This window comes from Grampus griseus, assembly GCF_964374135.1.
Source record: "Grampus griseus genome assembly, chromosome: 10".
Taxonomy (NCBI): domain Eukaryota; kingdom Metazoa; phylum Chordata; class Mammalia; order Artiodactyla; family Delphinidae; genus Grampus; species Grampus griseus.
The window spans coordinates 73143085-73161839 of record NC_139004.1 but is presented as its reverse complement, the minus strand read 5'-3'; the positions used below and the strand labels follow the sequence as shown (position 1 = coordinate 73161839).

At 44.6% G+C, this 18755-nt stretch overlaps 1 protein-coding gene across 3 annotated transcripts in view; it reads right to left on the bottom strand.

The window, feature by feature from the left end:
• FLNB (filamin B) overlaps nucleotides 1–18755 on the bottom strand; it is a 138086-nt gene that overhangs the window by 56315 nt on the left and 63016 nt on the right. For all 3 annotated transcript variants that reach the window (XM_082662603.1, XM_082662604.1, XM_082662605.1), the window contains exons 5-13: nucleotides 11250–11368; nucleotides 10341–10418; nucleotides 9273–9435; nucleotides 8526–8723; nucleotides 5607–5744; nucleotides 3848–3974; nucleotides 2761–2897; nucleotides 1135–1328; nucleotides 10–123 (exon numbers count right to left, since the gene is read on the bottom strand). In XM_082662603.1, the coding sequence (XP_082518729.1) occupies nucleotides 10–123; nucleotides 1135–1328; nucleotides 2761–2897; nucleotides 3848–3974; nucleotides 5607–5744; nucleotides 8526–8723; nucleotides 9273–9435; nucleotides 10341–10418; nucleotides 11250–11368 (1268 nt within the window). The remainder of the gene's footprint in view (nucleotides 1–9; nucleotides 124–1134; nucleotides 1329–2760; nucleotides 2898–3847; nucleotides 3975–5606; nucleotides 5745–8525; nucleotides 8724–9272; nucleotides 9436–10340; nucleotides 10419–11249; nucleotides 11369–18755) is intronic.

Genomic DNA, 18755 nt, shown 5'->3' with positions numbered 1-18755 from the left:
GAAACTTACCTGAGCAAATATCTTTAAGGGAGCTTTGCCGGCAGCCTTAGGATCCACGGTGAACTCGGCCAGATTGTTGACGATGCAGCCAGATTTCTCCAAACCTGGCCCGTATGCTTGCACCTGGGGCAAAGGGCCAATAGTGATTCTCTTTCTGTGTAATGCCCTAACTGTGCTCCTATCAGAAGACTGGTAACCAGGAAATGGGAGAAAAGGAAAACAACTGTGTCTGGCTTCACAGTACCTACATAATAGGATGGTTATGGGAAGGAAAATGCTAAAGTAGGCTGGGACTTAAAAATAAAAACATGCAGGAGAAAAAGTCTGTAAAACCAGGCCCCAAACTGGCCTGTGCTCCCTGTCTTAATCTGTGCAGTAACCGGGGCAGGGACCTCCAGCCATGCCCACCTCCAGTTTCAATGCTCCTGCTTTGTGAGGGCTCAGAACCTCTCCCACTGACAACACTCCAAAAGTTTGCAGCCCCAGAGAGTAAAGGACCAGCAGTTGGCCAAAGACGAGCAGCTGCCAGCCTGGACTGATGTCACCCTACGGTCAGCTGTCCAGGTGGGCCAACGGCAGCACACAGGGCGGGGGCAAGGGCTTCCTCCTGTCAGCCAGGCTGGCTCAGACTTGATGCTAATCAGCTTGCTAAATGTTTGAGAGAAGCTCTTGCAAACACTGCTCCAATTTAAGAGAGGGGGAGCTGGGGAGGAAAATTTTAAAACCTTTATCTATGGATCACCGTGAAATAATAACTACAGCAAGTGGCAAGACTGAAATATGATGCTCGGGGTTGCGAGAAAATAGCAGCTTACAGAGCCCCCTCTGCGGGCCAGGCACCGTTCTAAGGGCTGTCTTCATTCACATTACCTCCTTGAATCATGACAGAAACTCTAAGAGGCAGACACTCGTATCATTCCCATTTGATAGAGTCAGAGAGGTAAGTTACGTGCCCCATGTTACAAAGGTACTAAGAGGTACTACCAGGCTTCTAATTCAGGCCTTTTTCCTTCCTAAGCTCTCAAAGGCTCTGCTCTGCGATTTCTCCACATGCTGCTCAAGGAAACTCTGTGGGCACTGGGAGGAGTGCCAGGAGCCAGAGAAGAGAGCACAGAACATGACAAGTTGATTCACCAGATCCGGGTTGTAGTCTCCCGAGGCGGGGTGGATGTAGGCCATGTAGGGACTGTCTTTGATGTCCTCATCGTCACACATGATGTGAACGGCATATTCACCGGGCTCCTTGGGCCAGTACTTGACATCACACGATCCGTCGTTCTGGTCATCATACTCAATCTTTGCCTGGGAGGGGCCTTCAATGGCAAACCCTGGGGGATAGGGTGGGAGGATCCCCCTGGTTACATGGCGGAAGGTATCTAGTCTGGGTTACTACTAACCCACTCCCTCCACCTCCCTGAAAACCAAGTGTTAGCCAGAAGACTGAAATCTGTTTAGGTCCCTTTCTCACAAAACCAAGCCTACTGAGTCTTCACTAGAGACAGAAGGTTGGATTTTATACTTTTTTTTTTTTAAACATCGTCAAAGAGGAAGGTCAACCAGCAAATCTTTCTGTTGGCAATATGGCAACACAAGCCAAAAGCCTTAAAACAATGCCCATCCTTTGTCCCACCAAATCCACTGCTGGGCTTTTATCTGAAGGAAGTAACCAAGGATGTGTGTAAACAGTTAGATACAAGGATATATATACAGCATTGTTTTTATAGCAAAAGTCTGGAAATAACTAGAGAGCCTAACAGTAGCTATATCGATGCACTGTAATTCCACAGAAGCCATGGGAAATCAAGACATATCCTATATTTGCCTGAGGCAGAAAGATATAAAGGCCACCCCCAGGTATTTTTGCAGCAGATCAATATTTGTATGCCTATGTACAGGGAAAAAGTCTGCAAGGATATACCTAAAGGCTTAATATTACCTCTAGTCTACAAGGATATACTGGATTGGCCAAAAAACTTCGTTCGGGTTTTTCCATAACATCTTACGGAAAACCGAAAGAACTTTTTGGCCAGCCCAATATTAAGATGTTTATTATTTCTCTAAAAGGAAAAGTTCCATGTGATTTCCTCTTTTCCCCTCTTTGCTTATTTCTATTAGCTAACAAAGAGGTCCTCAAACTTTGGCCGCTGGGCCAAATCTGACCCACTGCCTGTTTTTGCAGATAAGGAACACAGCCAGTACCCTCACCTACGGATTTTCTATGGCTGCTTTCACACTACAAGGCAGTCATATAGTTGTGACAGAGAGAATATGACCCGCAGTACTGATAGATTTGCTATCTGGTCCTTTACAGAGAGAGAGGTGCTGACCATTGTTCTAAAATGATCATATATACATCAGACGTTTACTTAAAATATACTCAGTTATGCTCCAAAGAGTATTTACTCCCCAAATTTCTAGTTTGAGCAAAATTCATTCACTGATCTAAACTCAGGATCAGTCAGTAATATCTGCCGTGTGCCTACTGTGTTCCTGGCGCTGTTTTAGACACAACGTCCATAAAAGGCCTCTGCCCTCAAGGTGTAGTGGATGAATGAATGCTGGTGCCAGAGGCAGAGGGCAACTGGAAGGTCAGGGGGAGAGGGGAACTGCAATTCCACAGCAGTACCCAGAGGTGGACTCAGATGGTCAGGCGGCCAGGAAGCCCCGGGGAGTGAGGCTGAGAGGAGGCCTCAATACACAGCCTGACACGTAATCCAGGGACCCTGCAATCTCCGCTCACCAAAAGCTGCTTCCACTCACCCAGAGACCCCACCTCAGAACCAACGGACTCCACCACGAAGTCCGCCGACCGCCCAACAACCCCGCCATGGAGGCCAGGGCCCCATGCACGGACTTTCTGCATGCCTGCTTCAGGGCCAACTTGAACTTCAAAGGGGCTAGAAGAAAAGGAACAGAGGAACCATTAAAGAGGAACAAAGAAGGGGCTACGTACAGCTATAAGCTCTTTACACATATTCTTTCCACTGGCCTGATACTTTTCCCTGCAGCCCCAATCTCCAGCCAAGCAGGTTCCCCCACCACTGTTATGTCAACAATATCATGTAATGGGGCTGCTTCAAGCCACACTGCCTTAAACTATCCTGGTCATTTACCTTTTGTGTGCAGGGCTTACCAGACTGTGAGCCCGGGAAGGCTAAGAGAATGCATACTTTTCTATCTGCTGCTTATGCTATAACAAGAAAACTAGGCTGACTAGGCTTTATCTCATACGTGAATGAATGTGCTTTAACTTTGGCACAGGAGATTCTTAAAAGTTTGCTTAGATTCTCAGAAACTTATAATATGCCCAGATATTTCTCAAAGTAAACTGAATTTATTCAGAGTTTAAAGTTGCCCCCAGGAAAGCTGGAAAGTATGTGAATGCAGGGAAGGCAACTGAAGCCCACAGGCAAAGCTGTAGACTGTGTCCCTCGGCTCCTGACCACACTCACGCAGAGGATTTTAATGTAAACCATAGCAGATTTTGACATTTCATCCATGGCATTCCCGAACAGAGGCACACAGTGAAAGGAGAATCGCAGTATATATAAGGGATATAGACACTCAGCCCATTTGCTCTGTATTACTGTTCCTTCTGGCCTTCTGCCTCCCACCAGCCCCAAACCGACAGCATTTGATTTAAAGCAAGGCAGCTGAAACCACAGCGACTTTCTGCTGCTTTTGAGAACAGGCCAAATGTCTGTGTGCTGCTCTGAAAAAAGAAAAAAAAGAAAGCTTTCAACAAAGCAGCTCTCTTTCCCTCCTGCAGCCCAGGAAGCCGCCACCATGAGTCTGCCCTGGGCCAAGCATGCCTCTGGAGAAGACGCAACTCCAGCTGGAGACTCACCTCTTCGGAATGTGGTGTCCCCCCCATGTGATGGCGATGCTATATTTCCCCGGGGTGCTGGGGTAATACTCAAATGCATACACTCCATCCAGAAAGCCTTTCTGCTTCACCAGCTCCTCCAGACCCTCTGTGGGAAGGAAGCACACCATCTTTCCAATGCAATCCTAGGCTCAGAACGAGAATCCACAAGACAAGGACAGAAAGACAGCGATATCCAGGGGGCTTCCCTGGTGGCACAGTGGTTAAGAATCCACCTGCCAGTGCAGGGGGCACAGGTTCGAGCCCCGGTCTGTGAAGATCCCACATGCTGCGGAGCAACTAAGCCCATGCACCATAACTATTGAGCCTGTGCTCTACAGCCTGCAAGCCACAACTACTGAGCCCACACGCCACAAGTACTGAAGCCCACGTGCCACAACTGATCCCACATGCCGCAACTACTGAAGCCCACACACCTAGTGTCTGTGCTCTGCAACGAGAAGCCACTGCAATGAGAAGCCCACGCCCCACAACGAAAAGTAGACCCCACTCGCCGCAACTAGAGAAAGCCCGCACGCAGCTTCACGCAGCCAAAAAAGAAAGAAGCCACCCATTTTAGCCGCCCACAAAAACTGGAGAGGGAGCAAACCCTTACGAGGCTGAGGTTAGTATCCTGGTATATCCTTTTCAACTAAAGCCAGATAATGAAAGCGAGAAAGCTCTTATATGCTGTCTCCAAGAGGACAGGTTTTAGAGGCTACCCCACAAACTCCAGACTGAGCCATTAGGCAGGAACTTGTTTTATGTTGAGCCCTGAGGTTTGGCTGGGAAAGCCATTTAGTAAAGCAAGAATCCAAGGTCAGAAAAAACACGCCTCCTCAGTCCCTGTAACAACAAGCCAAGGGGGGCGGGCAGTCCCAGAGCAGCCTGACACCAGGTCCGGGCAGTCTAGAGCCTCGGCTGCCCTCAGGGCACTGCCTGCCCCAAAGCTCGGTGCTCTGAGATCAAACATTAACTTTCTGGAGCTCAGAACACTCCTGCCCCAGCCTGTTAGGAACACAAAGAGTGAGAGCAGTCCTGGAGCAGGAAGCTGAAGATTCCACGAAGCTTGGAAGTGAAACGGCCAAGGCTGCTGCACCTGCAACTAGAAATGCCGAGCTGCTTCTCTGATCTGGGGAAAAACTAGAGGATGGAGCAGATACCCGTCTTCCTGCTCTCTGTCTCCTTTCCCAAGACAGAGCAATAATGAGCTGTAGGGTGTAAGGCACTCTTCCACAAATGGCATTAATCTACAAAGAAAACTTAATCTTAGGGAATTATCCTCCTTCTATAAGCAATGATCATAGTAATTAAGTACCTGACATCATTTCATCCTTTATAAAATGTAACCTGTAGAGGGAAAATTACTGGCTTTGGAAACTGGGCTTGAATTCCAGCTCAGATGCTTACTTACAAGCTATGTGACCTTGGGCAAGACCCTTCCTCTCTGAGCCTAGGTTTCCTCAAAGAAAAGAAAAGGGGCCACTTCATATTGCTGTTCTAACTCCATTCTATTCCCAGAAGCCTTAAAATAACATGAGGCTGTCAAGCCACCACTGTTCCCATATCCAGGGCAGACATTATTAAATGATCACTGTTTCCTTCTGCATGGAGCCCTGAGAGCTTCAAATCTTTGACATAGCTCTCTGGGATAAACTGATCAGAACTGGCTGTGCAATGATCCATGGCTGCAAAGCTGGCCGAAATCACACCTGAGATGGGGAAACAAAGGAGCACTTACTAGGACCCTTTACGGTTACGCCGAGCTCTCCACTTCCAGCAGCTTTGGTGTCAACCTTGAAGTCTGCAGTTTCTCGGATGCGAATGCCTTTTGGCTGTAGGCCTCGGCCACTGGCCCGGCAGGCATTTGGATTACAGGCTGCAAGCACAGTTTCAACATCAATTCAACCTTTCATTCTTTAGTCCGAGTTGAGCAAGCCAAGGTAACTTTGAGCCACCCGCCAAGAAAATGTTTGCTTTACACAAAGAGTATGCAGCAGCTGTCTGAGACCAGGGGTCCCGTTCAGGGAGCACACCAGGCTAGCAAATAAAGACACAACATAACTTTGTCCGGGCACACTGCACAGGGACTGGGGAAAAATTACTTTGGCAAAGAAAGCAGGAGAGCACAGCGTGGATTTGCTGGGCTCCTGGTAGTGGCTGAATTCTGGCGTTTATCCTCTTGGTGGTGAAAGAGAGTTAAGACCTAGGGCTGGACATTGTTCAAACCTCATTGCCATACTCAAGGGCCCAGTAATTGGGAAGACTGGGTCTACTTGGAAAATGGAGCACTTGAAAACATCTGACCTTGTTCCAAACTTTAGATCAGCCATTTCTAAGTCTAAATGTTGCTGTCTTCCGCAGGAAGAGCCAGAGGATAGCTCAAAAAAAGACCAGGTCAACCCCACCTCTGCCAAGGCAGACAAACATTTCAGTGCTGTCTGTTACAAGGTCCTCAGAATGTGGGCAGCTATAAATGCAACAATTAGGAATAAACACCACTCTCAATTTGAATTCTAGCTCTAGTTAAAAAACCCAAAGTTGTAAGTCTAAAAATTAAGTACAAAGGTAGCTTCTAACATTCCTTACATAAGAGTTCCACAAAACTGTTCCATGGGGTTTGTCAGAAGGTTGACAAAAGACATTCTTGGGGCTTCCCTGGTGGCGCAGTGGTTGAGAGTCCGCCTGCCGATGCAGGGGACATGGGTTCGTGCCCCGGTCTGGGAAGATCCCACATGCCGCGGAGCGGCTGGGCCCGTGAGCCATGGCCACTGAGCCTGCGCGTCCGGAGCCTGTGCTCCGCAACGGGAGAGGCCACAACAGTGAGAGGCCCGCGTACCGCAAAAAAAAAAGAAAAAGACATCCTTGTGCCCTAGGATTTTTTTGACAACATGAGCTACCTTCTCATCGAGTATAGAAACAGGAGATTAATGGGTAAAATGTCACATTGCTCCTTTCCAAACATGACACTGCGTATCTGACAGCTCTCTATACGCTAGGGGGGGTCACAAACTCCAGAAGACAAGACTCTTTACAGAAGGAAGATAGTTCCTCCTCTGGCTCCTCCTCCCTGCAATGTCCTCAGGTGGACATTCCCAAAGAGACATACACACACCCTTGGAGTAGAGATGCTTTTATGTGGTTCATGGATGAGCATAAGGTTATTGGTTTTCCATTGTAAAAGTGACATAAAGCTTCTTTTTTCTTAAAATCATTTAAGTGGAGGAAGGTATAGTACATCAAAAGAAAAACTATTAATTAAATATTAACTAATACAAGTGACAGATGGATATGCCAGAAATGAAAAAGGTCGTCCATGAGTGAGAGGAAGTCAGAAAACACCACTGGAACTAGGAAAGCTGTTCAAAATTCTTTCTTGCATTATGTCAAAGGGAATTCTGCTCCTGAATACATTGGCTTTTTTTTTTTCTTTGTCAAGGGGAGAAAAGTTGGTCATACCAGAAATAAGTCACAACAGGATGACAGGACTTCCCTTGGAGGGTTTAAATGTGTCTTTAAAAACAACAACAACAACTACTCATGGAAATTCTGAACATGGGCAACAGTCTCAACATCAAAAGGATAACCGCTCAGTTCATATAAACACTAAATGGAACTAAAGAGCTTGAAGGCAACCACCTGATTTTCCACTATCTTGAGATGTCTTAGTGATGTTTAAATGTAATTAGAGAGTGGGTTTGGGGTCTGGCTGGACAAGTGGTACTAACACCTGCACTATAATTTCCCGAAGTCACAAACAGCACAGGTCCGGTTGACAACTGCAGGCAGCACAAAGAACTGGCAATGGAAGCCCCACCAACCAGCCCTTACCAAGCGAGATGCCTCTGGCCCAGTGCTTTCAACTAGGAAGCCAACAGCTTCGGGGTCCAGGCTGGCCCAGAGGCAGGATTCAGAAGAGGAAGCCAGGTCTGCAGGTGCAGATGCAGAGGACAGAACAGGGAGAGGCAAGTATTGGTTAGAAAAGGTAGCAGAGTTGGGGAAAAAAAAAAAAAAAGAGTAACAAAGTCAGAAGGAAACAGTCTAACATTAGAGAAAAATGCATGCTTCTGGCTGCAGAGGAAGTTTAACAGCATGGTTAAGGGGTTGACAGAGACCATGGTTCTATTCCTACTGAGGCCTACTCCATAGTCACGGATACCTTATGATACCTAAGCCTTCTGTCTCCGCCTGCAAACTGGGGATAACAATAGCCCCTGCAACACACTGGCTGGTGTCATGATTAGATGCAAGTGTGCTCAGTGCCTAACAGCCAGTAAAGGAGGCTGCAGGGCACCAGCAATGCCACTGCTGTTAACATCAGCCACAAACGCCACCTCCTCAAACAGCTTCAGTCCTGTATCTCTCAGTGAGGATCATGAATCCTAATATGAGTGTTTTGGCACAGATTAAATAAGTTAATACATAAAGCACTTAGGTCACTGCATGGCTCATAGGAAAATATTAGTATTAATATCTTGAGGACAAAGTAGATACTAGTATTAATGTTTTGAGGATACTTCCTGCCAAAGGGACCCTGGCAGCAAAGGGACAGGCCTGAGTTCAGTGCTGGGCCCTGACCATTCTCGTGGCCTCACAGCCCAGTCATGCACAGCTAGCCTGAATGACAGAAGCAGATGTGGTCAGCTCCCCTGGCACTCACCTTCCCCGACCTGTACAACGAAGGGACTCTTGGGAATGGTGTCCCCAGCAAAGGAGACCTTGACCACATGGGGGCCAGGCTGCACTGGTTTGTACACACATCGATACACCTGGTTTCCTCTGTCTTCCACGAGCAACTCCACGGTGTTCTTCCCCTGGGGATCTTCCACCACCACACCAATGTCACCCACGCCAGCACCTAGCAGACAGAGAACATTCCACGAGCCCAAGTCACCCTCTAGAAAGCTCCCTGCTGATGAGGGCAAAAGTAGGTAGAAAATGCAAACTGCAGGAGACAGAGAGGTACGCAGAAGGTTCACACCTGGACCTGTTTCCCGGTGGAGGGGAGGAGGGTCATAGCCAACTTTCCTTTTCTCCCATTCTCTATTTTCTACATTGAAAAGAAAACTGACAATTCAAGAATTGTGGTTTATTCATCCCCTTTCTTACCAGCCCCCACCCAGGACCTTGCGTGGAATTTGGTCCAGTAGATGATTCATAAACCTTAGTTCTTTGGAATATTTATTTAGCCAAGTCAGAAATGTATACAGAAATTATTAATAATAATCAAAGTTAAGCTTGAGTATGAGATTTTAGAGATGAAAAGCTGATTTTGAAAAATCTAAGAATATAACCAACACATTTGAAAAAGCTGTTTTTGTTGTTGGTTCTTCAATTTAAAAGACGAAATGTCAGGCATCCCAATTCCTGAGGATTATCTCAGGCTTTGCAAGAGGAGAGGTGTTACCTGCTGTGTAGATGTCAAAGTAGGTGGGCTTATTGGCGATGTTCCCAGCAGCTTCCAAGCCCGGACCTTTCGCAGTGACTTTACTGGCGTCTCCCTGGGCCTTGTCGACATTTACTTCGAATGGGCTCTTGGAGATGTGCTGTCCTGCAAAGAGGACTGTGACCTACAAGTGACAGGCAGGTGAGACATCATCACTTCTTCCTGCTCAGCGAGAACACTGCATCAAGCCACATACACTGACAGCCTTTTCGTTCATCCTCCCAATCATACACACAAAGGTGAGGGAACCAGGAGCCCTGGGGAAGTGGCCTCAATGGGACTCCCATCTGGCTCCACCAGTCACACAGCTGGGCCTGGGACATCACGCCTTTAGCAAACTAAAACACATCAGACATGCCTAAATTAGCCTCTATAGTAGGATATACACAAATACTTATACTTCAATCTCTAGACAACGGACTCTTAAGGCAGCTGCAAGTGAGACCACTGTCTCCCTAATATAATGCACAGTTCTAGAATATCAAACCTAAGAGTCAAAGTATTTCTCAAGGGACCAAGATCATTTTCAGATACATGGATGTGAGACACAGTACAGATTTCCATCTAAACTTTGAGTCAAAGTTCTCATCTTTTAAATTTTAAGGGTTATCAGGTTGGGTGGGCCACTGGCCTCCACTATAGTCATTTGGCCTTCTGTGCACCCAGGCTTCGATGCTGACAGAGGCTGCAGAGCACCGTGAAGAAGGATACTTAAGCATTAAAGACAAAGAACCCACAGCTTAGCATTTACACTCCAGTCTTGCAGCTACAATTATTAGTTACCTAGGTGAAGTCACAAAAATCTTATGACATTGCAAAGGACTTAGTGAAATTCAACCAATCTGCACTTAGTAACTAACGTGTTAAGTCTGACTCGGAGGGATCCCAAATTTTCTACAATGAACGTGGATACTTTTATAAACAGAAAGGAAAATCAGAAGTGAACTTAAGAAAACCACTCTTCTTCCACATATAACGAAGCAGGCTCAGAAGGGCAGTCCAAGCAAAGGTCATGACGTCTTATCTTACTTTGTGCAGTCCGGTGACCTTGGGCAGATACTCCACAGAGTATGTCTTGTTCTTATCGCTGTCAGGGGTCACTTGTGCCTAGGACGGAAGATGAGCAACAGTTAGAGAAGGTGCCGGCTGTGAGTGAAAGCATGCTATGCCAGCCAAGGTCCTGCAGCAAGGTGCCAGGCCAGGAATCTGCCTTGGCTATTTTCTGCCCCACCACTCCTGCAGGATGCCCCAGGAGGGAAGCAGCCTGAAGTCACAGAAACAAAATCACACAGCACAAAGGAATAACCCGGTCAGGATTCTCCACTGTCTCCTGGCTGTCACTCTCCAGATGAGAGAGACTATGAAGCAATTAATTTAAACCTTTATTGGCCCACTAGTTATTAAGACCTTATGAAATGCCAGGCCCCGTGTCAGGTACCAAAAATAAAACAAATCAGGCACAATTCCTACCCAGTGGGAGAAACAGACAATATGGCAGTAAGCTTAGAACTTCAGATGGTGCTAAGTACTGGGAATAAAATATAGTCTTAAGAAGGTGAGTAGACAAAAGAAACAGTTATGTGCAAAGGCCCTGAGGGAGGAACCAGAGGATGGTCAGCATGGGAAAAGAGTAGAGACTCAGTATTTTTACTGTATTGTATTTTATCAGTAACAATAGCTAAATCCTTTATAAAATAAAGGATACTTTATTTCATTATATTAAAAATTGTGTCCCTAGGTATGAATTTATATGATTTTTCAAGGCACAATCCTTGGGCAAGTTACTCTAACCTCTGTTAAGACTCAGGATCCTTTTGGTAAAAAACAGCTTTTGTGGTGAGCTTTCATGAGGCAAATGGAGGCACAGTCCCTGGGCCTCTTACAAACTCCAAGAGCTCCATGGGATGCTGACAGGGAAGGCAGCATCCTCCAACATACCTCCTCTTTGTTCCCTTCTGGGTCCTCGACAAACACCATCACGTCTCCTTGCCCGGCGCTGATGGTGTCCACAGTGAACTTGGCCGGCTGTTTCACCATGTTTCCAGTGAGCTCGATTCCTGTCACAGGTTTACACAAGCACATTACAAGCTGGGCCAGGCCCCAACACAGGCTATCACCCATCATGTCTCCTTCTGGGATCTGAGAGATGGGATCCAGCTCTGCCACTGTCACATGGGAGACGGCGACAAACTGTGATGAGGATAATCAAACAGGTCAAAACCCCTAATTTTGTCCTGGTTCTTTAAGCAACATCCAATTCTGAAATATTCAGCACACTTAGGTCAAAAGGCTATACAACTGTGAAAATGACGTGGTAACTAGTAGCAGTGGGGCTTGCCTTGAGGGGGAATACGAATGAAGTGCAGAGAATGGCTCTTTTTTTTTTTTCTTTATTTCTGCAGTACGCGGGCCTCTCACTGTGGTGGCCTCTCCCGTTGCGGAGCACAGGCTCCAGACATGCAGGCTCAGCGGCCATGGCTCACCGGCCCAACCGCTCTGCGGCATGTGGGATCTTCCGGGACTGGGGCACGAACCCGTGTCCCCTGCATCGGCAGGCAGACTCTCAATCACTGCACCACCAGGGAAGCCCGCTCATTTCTTATTAAAGAGCATTTTTTGTTTTTTGTCTTGGCCATACCACGCAGCTTTCAGGATCTTAGTTCCCTGACCAGGGACTGAACCCGGGCCACCACAGTGAAAGCACCAGAGTCCTAACCACTGGACCACCAGGGAATTCTATAAAGACTTTTTTATTACTTGAAATGTTTTTAAATTGGTTTATTATTTTTTAATTAAACTTTTAATTAAGATGATTGAGCAAATTAATTTGAGATAGATTCACATACAGGTGTAAGAGATAATAATGCCCATTACCCAGTTCCCCAAATGGATACATCCTACAAAACTCGAGTACAACATCACTACAAGGGAACTAACCTTGACAAAGTCAACATACAGAACATTTCCATCCCATAGGGAACCCTTGTGTTGCCCTTTCATAGCTACCCCCTCAGAGTGCTACTCTGTAACCTCTCAGGGTACCAATCTGTTCTTCATCTCTATAATTTTATCATTTCTAAAATGTCATATAAATGGAATCACACATTACGTAAACTTGGGGGATTAGCTTTTTTCCACGAAGCATAATTCTCTGCAATTTCATCCAGGTTTTTGCGTGTATCAGTAGTTTGTTCTTTTTATCACTGAGTAATATTCCATGATATGAATGCACTACTGTTTAACCATTCACCAAGTGAAGGACATCTGGGTTGTTTCCAGCTGTCTATTACTGATAAAGCTGCTATAAACATTCATGCACAGGGTTGTGTGTGTGGACATAAGTTTTCATCCCTCTGGATAAATGCCAAGGAGTGCAATTGCTAGGTCATATAGTAGTTGCATGTTTAGTTCTTTTTAACACTGTCAAACTGTGCTCTAGAGTGGCTGTAGCATTTTACATTCCCATCAGCAACGTATAAGTATCTTGTCTTTCATCCTCTTAACTGCAAAAAAGTTTCAAATTGTTTAAAAAAAATTTTTTTAAGTAAAATCCAGTCCTCAGGCCCTTTGTCTACGCAACATTTTGAGTTCTGTTTGAGATGGTGTCCAGGTAGCCTGTAGGACGTAAGCTAAGGAAGCTTATCTTGCAACAGAGTGGGGTGATCCAGGAGTGCACCCTTCATTGACAGAAAACCCTCACACAGTCCAATGCTCATGTACCATGCCAAGACCTCAGCAGATCATACTTTTACAAATGTTTTAAGCTTTTTAACTTTGATGGGGTCCAACTGATCATTTTTTTTTCCCTTTATGGATCATGCTTTCGGTGTCAAGTCTAGGAATTCTTTGCCCAGTCCTAGATCCCAAAGATTCTCTTCTATACTTTTTTTCTGAAAGTTTTATAGTTATATGTTTTACATTTAAGTCTGTGATCCACTTTGAGTTAATTTTTATACCAAGTGCGAGACTTAGGCCAAGGTTCATTTTCTCTGCCTCTGGATGTCCAACTGCTATTGAATCCTGTGCGGAAAAGGCTCTCTTCCCTCCACTGAGCTCCCCCTGTGCCTTTGTCAAGAATCAATTGTGCTTATTTGTGTAGGTCTCTTTCTGGGTTCTCGATTCTGTTCCATTGATCAATGTGTCTATCCCTCCACCAATATCACATAATCCTGATTTCTGTAGCTTTATAATAAGTCTTGAGAGCAGGTAGACTGAATCCTCCCACTCATTTTTTCAAAATTGCTTTCCCTACTATAGTTCTTTTGTCTTTCCATATGTTTTAGAATAATAGTCTTTTCTATATTTATAGAAAAAAAATCTCGTTGGGATTTTAATATCAATTGTGTTAAACTTATATGACAATTTGGGGAGAAATGACATCTTTACTTTTTCAACCCATGAAAACAGTGTATCTCCCCATTTATTTAGATTTTTTTGACTTCTTCATCAGTGTTTTTGTAGTTTTCAGCATATAACTCCTATAATGTTTTAGTACATTTCCACCTATTTCTCAGGGTTTTTTTGAGCAACTGTAAATGGCGAGGTACTTTTAATTTCAGTATCCTCATGTTCATTCTGGTAGACAGAAGTACAATGGATTTTTACATGCCGATCTTAACATCCTGTGACCCTGCTGAACTTATTTGTTCAAGGAGATTTTTTTTTTCTGGGGGTAGATTTTTTATGGTTTTCTACATAGACAATCATGTCATCTACAAATAGGGACATTTTATTTATTGCTCTCCAATACGTACATCTTTTATTTCCTTTTCTTGCCTGACTAGACTGGCTAAAATCATTACGTTGAAAAACAGTGGTGAAAATGGACATCCTTGCCTTGTTCCCAATCTTAGGGAACATGTTCAGTCTTTCACTGTTATAATGTTAGCTGTAGGTTTTTTGGGGTGGCTACTCAAATTTCAAACTGAGGAAGTTCTTCTCTATTCCTCTTTTTTCTGAGTTCTTATCATGGATGGCTACTGAATTTTGTCAAATGTTTTTTCTGTCAGTTGATATGATCACGTGATTTTTCTTCTTTAGCCTGTTAATATATGTTGACTGATTCTCTAATAATGAGCCAGCCTTGCACCCCTGGAATAAACCCTACTTGGTCATGATGTATATAATTCTTTCTAAATATTGCTGAATTTTATTTGCTCACATTTTATTGAGGACTTTTACGTCTATACTCATGAGTGATACTGGTCTGCAGTTTCTTTTTTGGCACTGCCATTGTCTGATTTTGTTATTAGAGCAAAACTAGCTTGATAAAATGAATTGGGAAGTCATTCCCTTCTCATATTTTCTGGAAGACATTGTGTAGATTTGGTGTTAATGCTTCTTTACATGTATGGTAGAATTCTCCAGTGAAATCATTTGGGCCGAGATTTCTTTCCAAAGATCTTTCAAATTACAAATTCAGTTTATTTAATGGATATAGGACCATGCAGGTTATCTATCTCATCTTGGCTGAGTTTTGGCAGTTTGTGGTTTTTGAGGAAAGTCTATTATAGTTATCCATATTTTTGCTTATCACGTTCTCTCTTCCTGTTATTCCAAAATTCCTTCTTTCATTGTTTCCTTTCTGTCCAGAGAATTTCCTTTCCCAATCCTTTTAGGGGATGTGCCCATAACAAATGGTATAGGATTCTGGGTTGACAATCCTTTTCCTTCAGCACGTGAAAAATGTTGTGTCACTTCCTTCTGGCCTCTGTGATTTTTGATGAGAAATCTGTCATTCTATGTTTCCACCACACATAAGATGTCATTTCTCTCCTGCTGCTTTCAAGCTTGTCTAGTTTCTTGAAGTCTGTCTAAGATGTGGCTTGGTGTGTGTGTGTGTGTGTGTGTGTGTGTGTGTGTGTGTGTGTGTGTGTGTGTGTGTGTGTGTGTGTGTGTGTGTGTGTATCTTGCTTGGGTTTAGCTCAGCTTCTTGAATCTGTAGGTTTATGTTTTTTGGCAAATTTGGGAAGTTTTCAGCCATTGATCTGTTGAAGACATTGGGTCATTTGTTACTATACCTGGATTTACATTAGGTTTCCAATAAATAGCCTAGTTTAAGAAAAATTGATGATAGATTGTTATATAACAAGATAATGTTCATACCCTGTTAGGTAAGAAATGCAAATTGAAGAAAATATAGAGTCTGAACTCATTTCGGCATATGGCTGGAAAGAAATACCTCCAATATTTTTTTTTAATTTATTTAATTAATTTATTTTTGGTTGTGGTGTACGGGCTTCTCATTGCACTGGCTTCTCTTGTTGCAGAGGACGGGCTCTAGGCGCACGGGCTTCAGTAGTTGTGGCACACGGGCTTAGTTGCTCCGTGGCATGTGGGATCTTCCTGGACCAGGGCTCAAACCCATGTCCCCTGCACTGGCAGGTGGATTCTTAACCACTGCACTCCCAGGAAGTCCCTAAAGAGTTATTTATTATTTATTTAATTTATTTTTGGCTGCATCGGGTCTTAGTTGAGGCACGCGGGATCTTTGTTGCGGCACACAGGTTTCTCTCTAGTTGTGGTGCGTGGGCTTAGTTGCCTTGCGGCATGTGGGATCCTAGTTCCCTGACCAGGGATCGAACCTGCAGCCCCTGCATTGGAAGGAAGGTTCTTTACCAGTGGACCACCAGAGAAGTCTCTCTACATTTTTCTTTTGCTTAAAATTTACATAATGATTGGGTCATTTAACAAAAAGATTTAAATATTTATAAATACCCGCTCCATCTGACTCTGACAGCCTGAGGAACGACCTACTCTGCACACTGTCCAAAGCCGGGGACTGGGCTTGTCTACCCTGGTTAACCATGGTTGGTTAGAGGCTGAACCACGTTCCACACTCTGTAAACTCCTTTGGAGCTAATGCTTACCGTGCAGAGAAAAAACTCTTCCCTAGGATTATTCAGAACGAAGTGTGCTGAGGGCTCACTATACAGCAACTGCTCCATACAGAACACAGGTTTCATTAAAGGTTTCTGCTTAGCTCATGCATTCACGCTTTCAACATACCGAACTCCACAAGGGATCCCACCACAAAGACCTGTTTGTGGCTGTAGATTAACCTCACCCTGGCCCTCTCTCCTTTCAGTTAATGGGTCTCAATGAATGGATCTGCAAATGCTAACCGGCTGGTAATTGCAACCTGATCAACATCCAAAATAAAATAAAACAGGGACTTCCCGGGCTTCCCTGGTGGCGCAGTGGTTGAGAGTCTGCCTGCTGATGCAGGGGACATGGGTTCGTGCCCCGATCCGGGAAGAGCCCACATGCCACGGAGCGGCTGGGCCCGTGAGCCATGGCCGCTGAGCCTGCGCATCCGGAGCCTGTGCTCCACAACAGGAGAGGCCACAACAGTGAGAGGCCCGCGTACCGCAAAAAAAAAAACAAAAAAAATCAGGGACTTCCCTGGTGGTCCAGTGGTTAAGAATCTGCCTGCCAATGCAGGGGACGCAGGTTCGATCCCTGGTCCAGGAAGATCCCACGTGCCATGGAACAACTAAGCCCATGGCCACAACTACTGAGCCTGCGACCCACAACTACTGAGGCCTGTGCACCTAGAGCACGTGTTCTGCAACAAGAGAAGCCACCACAATGCGAAGCCTGCGCACCGCAACAAAGAGTAGCCGCCACTCGCTGCAACTAGAGAAAGCCCGCACGCACCAATGAAGACTCAGCGCAGCCAAAAATAGATAACTAAATTAATTAATTAAGAGTATATACTGTATATAAACAAACAAACAAACAAATAAATAAAACCAAACCTACCAACCGTTTTAGAAACTAGAAGATGAAATGTTCTCTATGCCTTGGTTCTGTTGGCAGAAATAAAACAATGTGGCCACACAGGAGAGAACAAATTGTCCCTCCCCTTGTCTCATCATGGACAACGTAATATCTAAGGTGCTGCCCATGTGGCCTCACATGTGGCCCTGCTGCCTAAAATGACCATTTTGTCTTCCTACTTAAAAAGAAAAAAAATTAAACACAGAATTACCATATGATCCAGCAACCCACTTCTAGGTATATCCCCTCAAAACCGCAAGTACGGACTCAGATACTTATATACCCACGTTCACAGCAGTATTATTCACAATAGCTAAAAGGTAGAAACAACCCAAATGTCCATTGACAGAAAAATGGATAAACAAAATGTGGAATATGTATACAATGGAGTATTACTTAGCTTTAAAAAGGAATGAAATTTTGATACATGTAACAACATGGATGAACCTTGAAAACACCATGCTACATGAAGTAAGCCTAACACAAAAAGACAAATACTGTAGGAGTCCACTTATGACTATCTAGAGTTGGCAAATTCATAGAAACAGAAAGTAGAAAGGTGCCTGCCAGGGCCTGGAGGGAGGTGGGGATGGGGAGTTACTGTTTAATGGATACAGAGTTTCAGTTTGGGAAGATGCAAAAACTCTGGAGATGAAGAGTGGTGATGGTCTCACAACACAGTGAATGTATGAATGTACTTAATGACACTGAATGGTACCTCTAAAAATAGTTAAATTAGTGAATGTTGTGTTATACGTATTTTACCACAACAAAAAAATGCAAAGAATACACACATATGCATACATATGTGTGTGTATATGTTTCCTACCTAAGTGCATACAACTTATAAAGAGGCAGATGAAGGAAATGGCAATGACTAGCCACATTCCTTGACTGCAGCAAGAGGTCATTTTCTAGAAAACAGCACCATGAAAGGAAACCGTTTCATATTAACAATGGGGAAACATGACAGCCAGTGATAAGGTTATTGCAAACAAGCACTTTATGCCTTGATTAGATTCAATCCATTTGACCAATTTTGTTGACAGGAGATTTGGCTGTTTGCAGCTTTTTTGCCTTTAAGGAAGAATAACCTTTCAAATCAGATTCCTTATTCCAGTCACCGTCTTTGGTTATAGCTTAGAGAAGCACTTTTAAAGCAAGTGTGGACATGCCAACCTTCAACTGACTGCACTGCGGGGAGGGCTTCAAACAAAGTCCCCAGTCTCCATATAACACAAATGATTGCACAGACCCCACCTCATTGCCAAAAAGACTTCAAACGGTAAGTGGGTCTCTTCCAGAACTATCTGTCCTCTGGTCTAAATCACGCTAAAAAGACAGATGAGAAGGACTTGGATACTGAGGCTGAGAACAGCACACGGTCAGCACCACTGCCCTGGTCGTGTGTCATCTCAAGACTAAGCTGATGCTGGGACTTCCTTGGCAGTGCAGTGGTTAAGACTCCGTGTTTCCACTGCAGGGGGCATGGGTTCTATCCCTGGTTGGGGAACTAAGATCCTGCATGCCTCATGGCATGCCAAAAAAAAAAAGAAAGAAAGAGAGACTAAGCTGATGCCAAGTAGGGCAAGGCTATCTTCAAAGGGAATGAGTACATAGACAAGAGCTCTGGATGTTTACAAAGTCAATGTCATTTTAAGA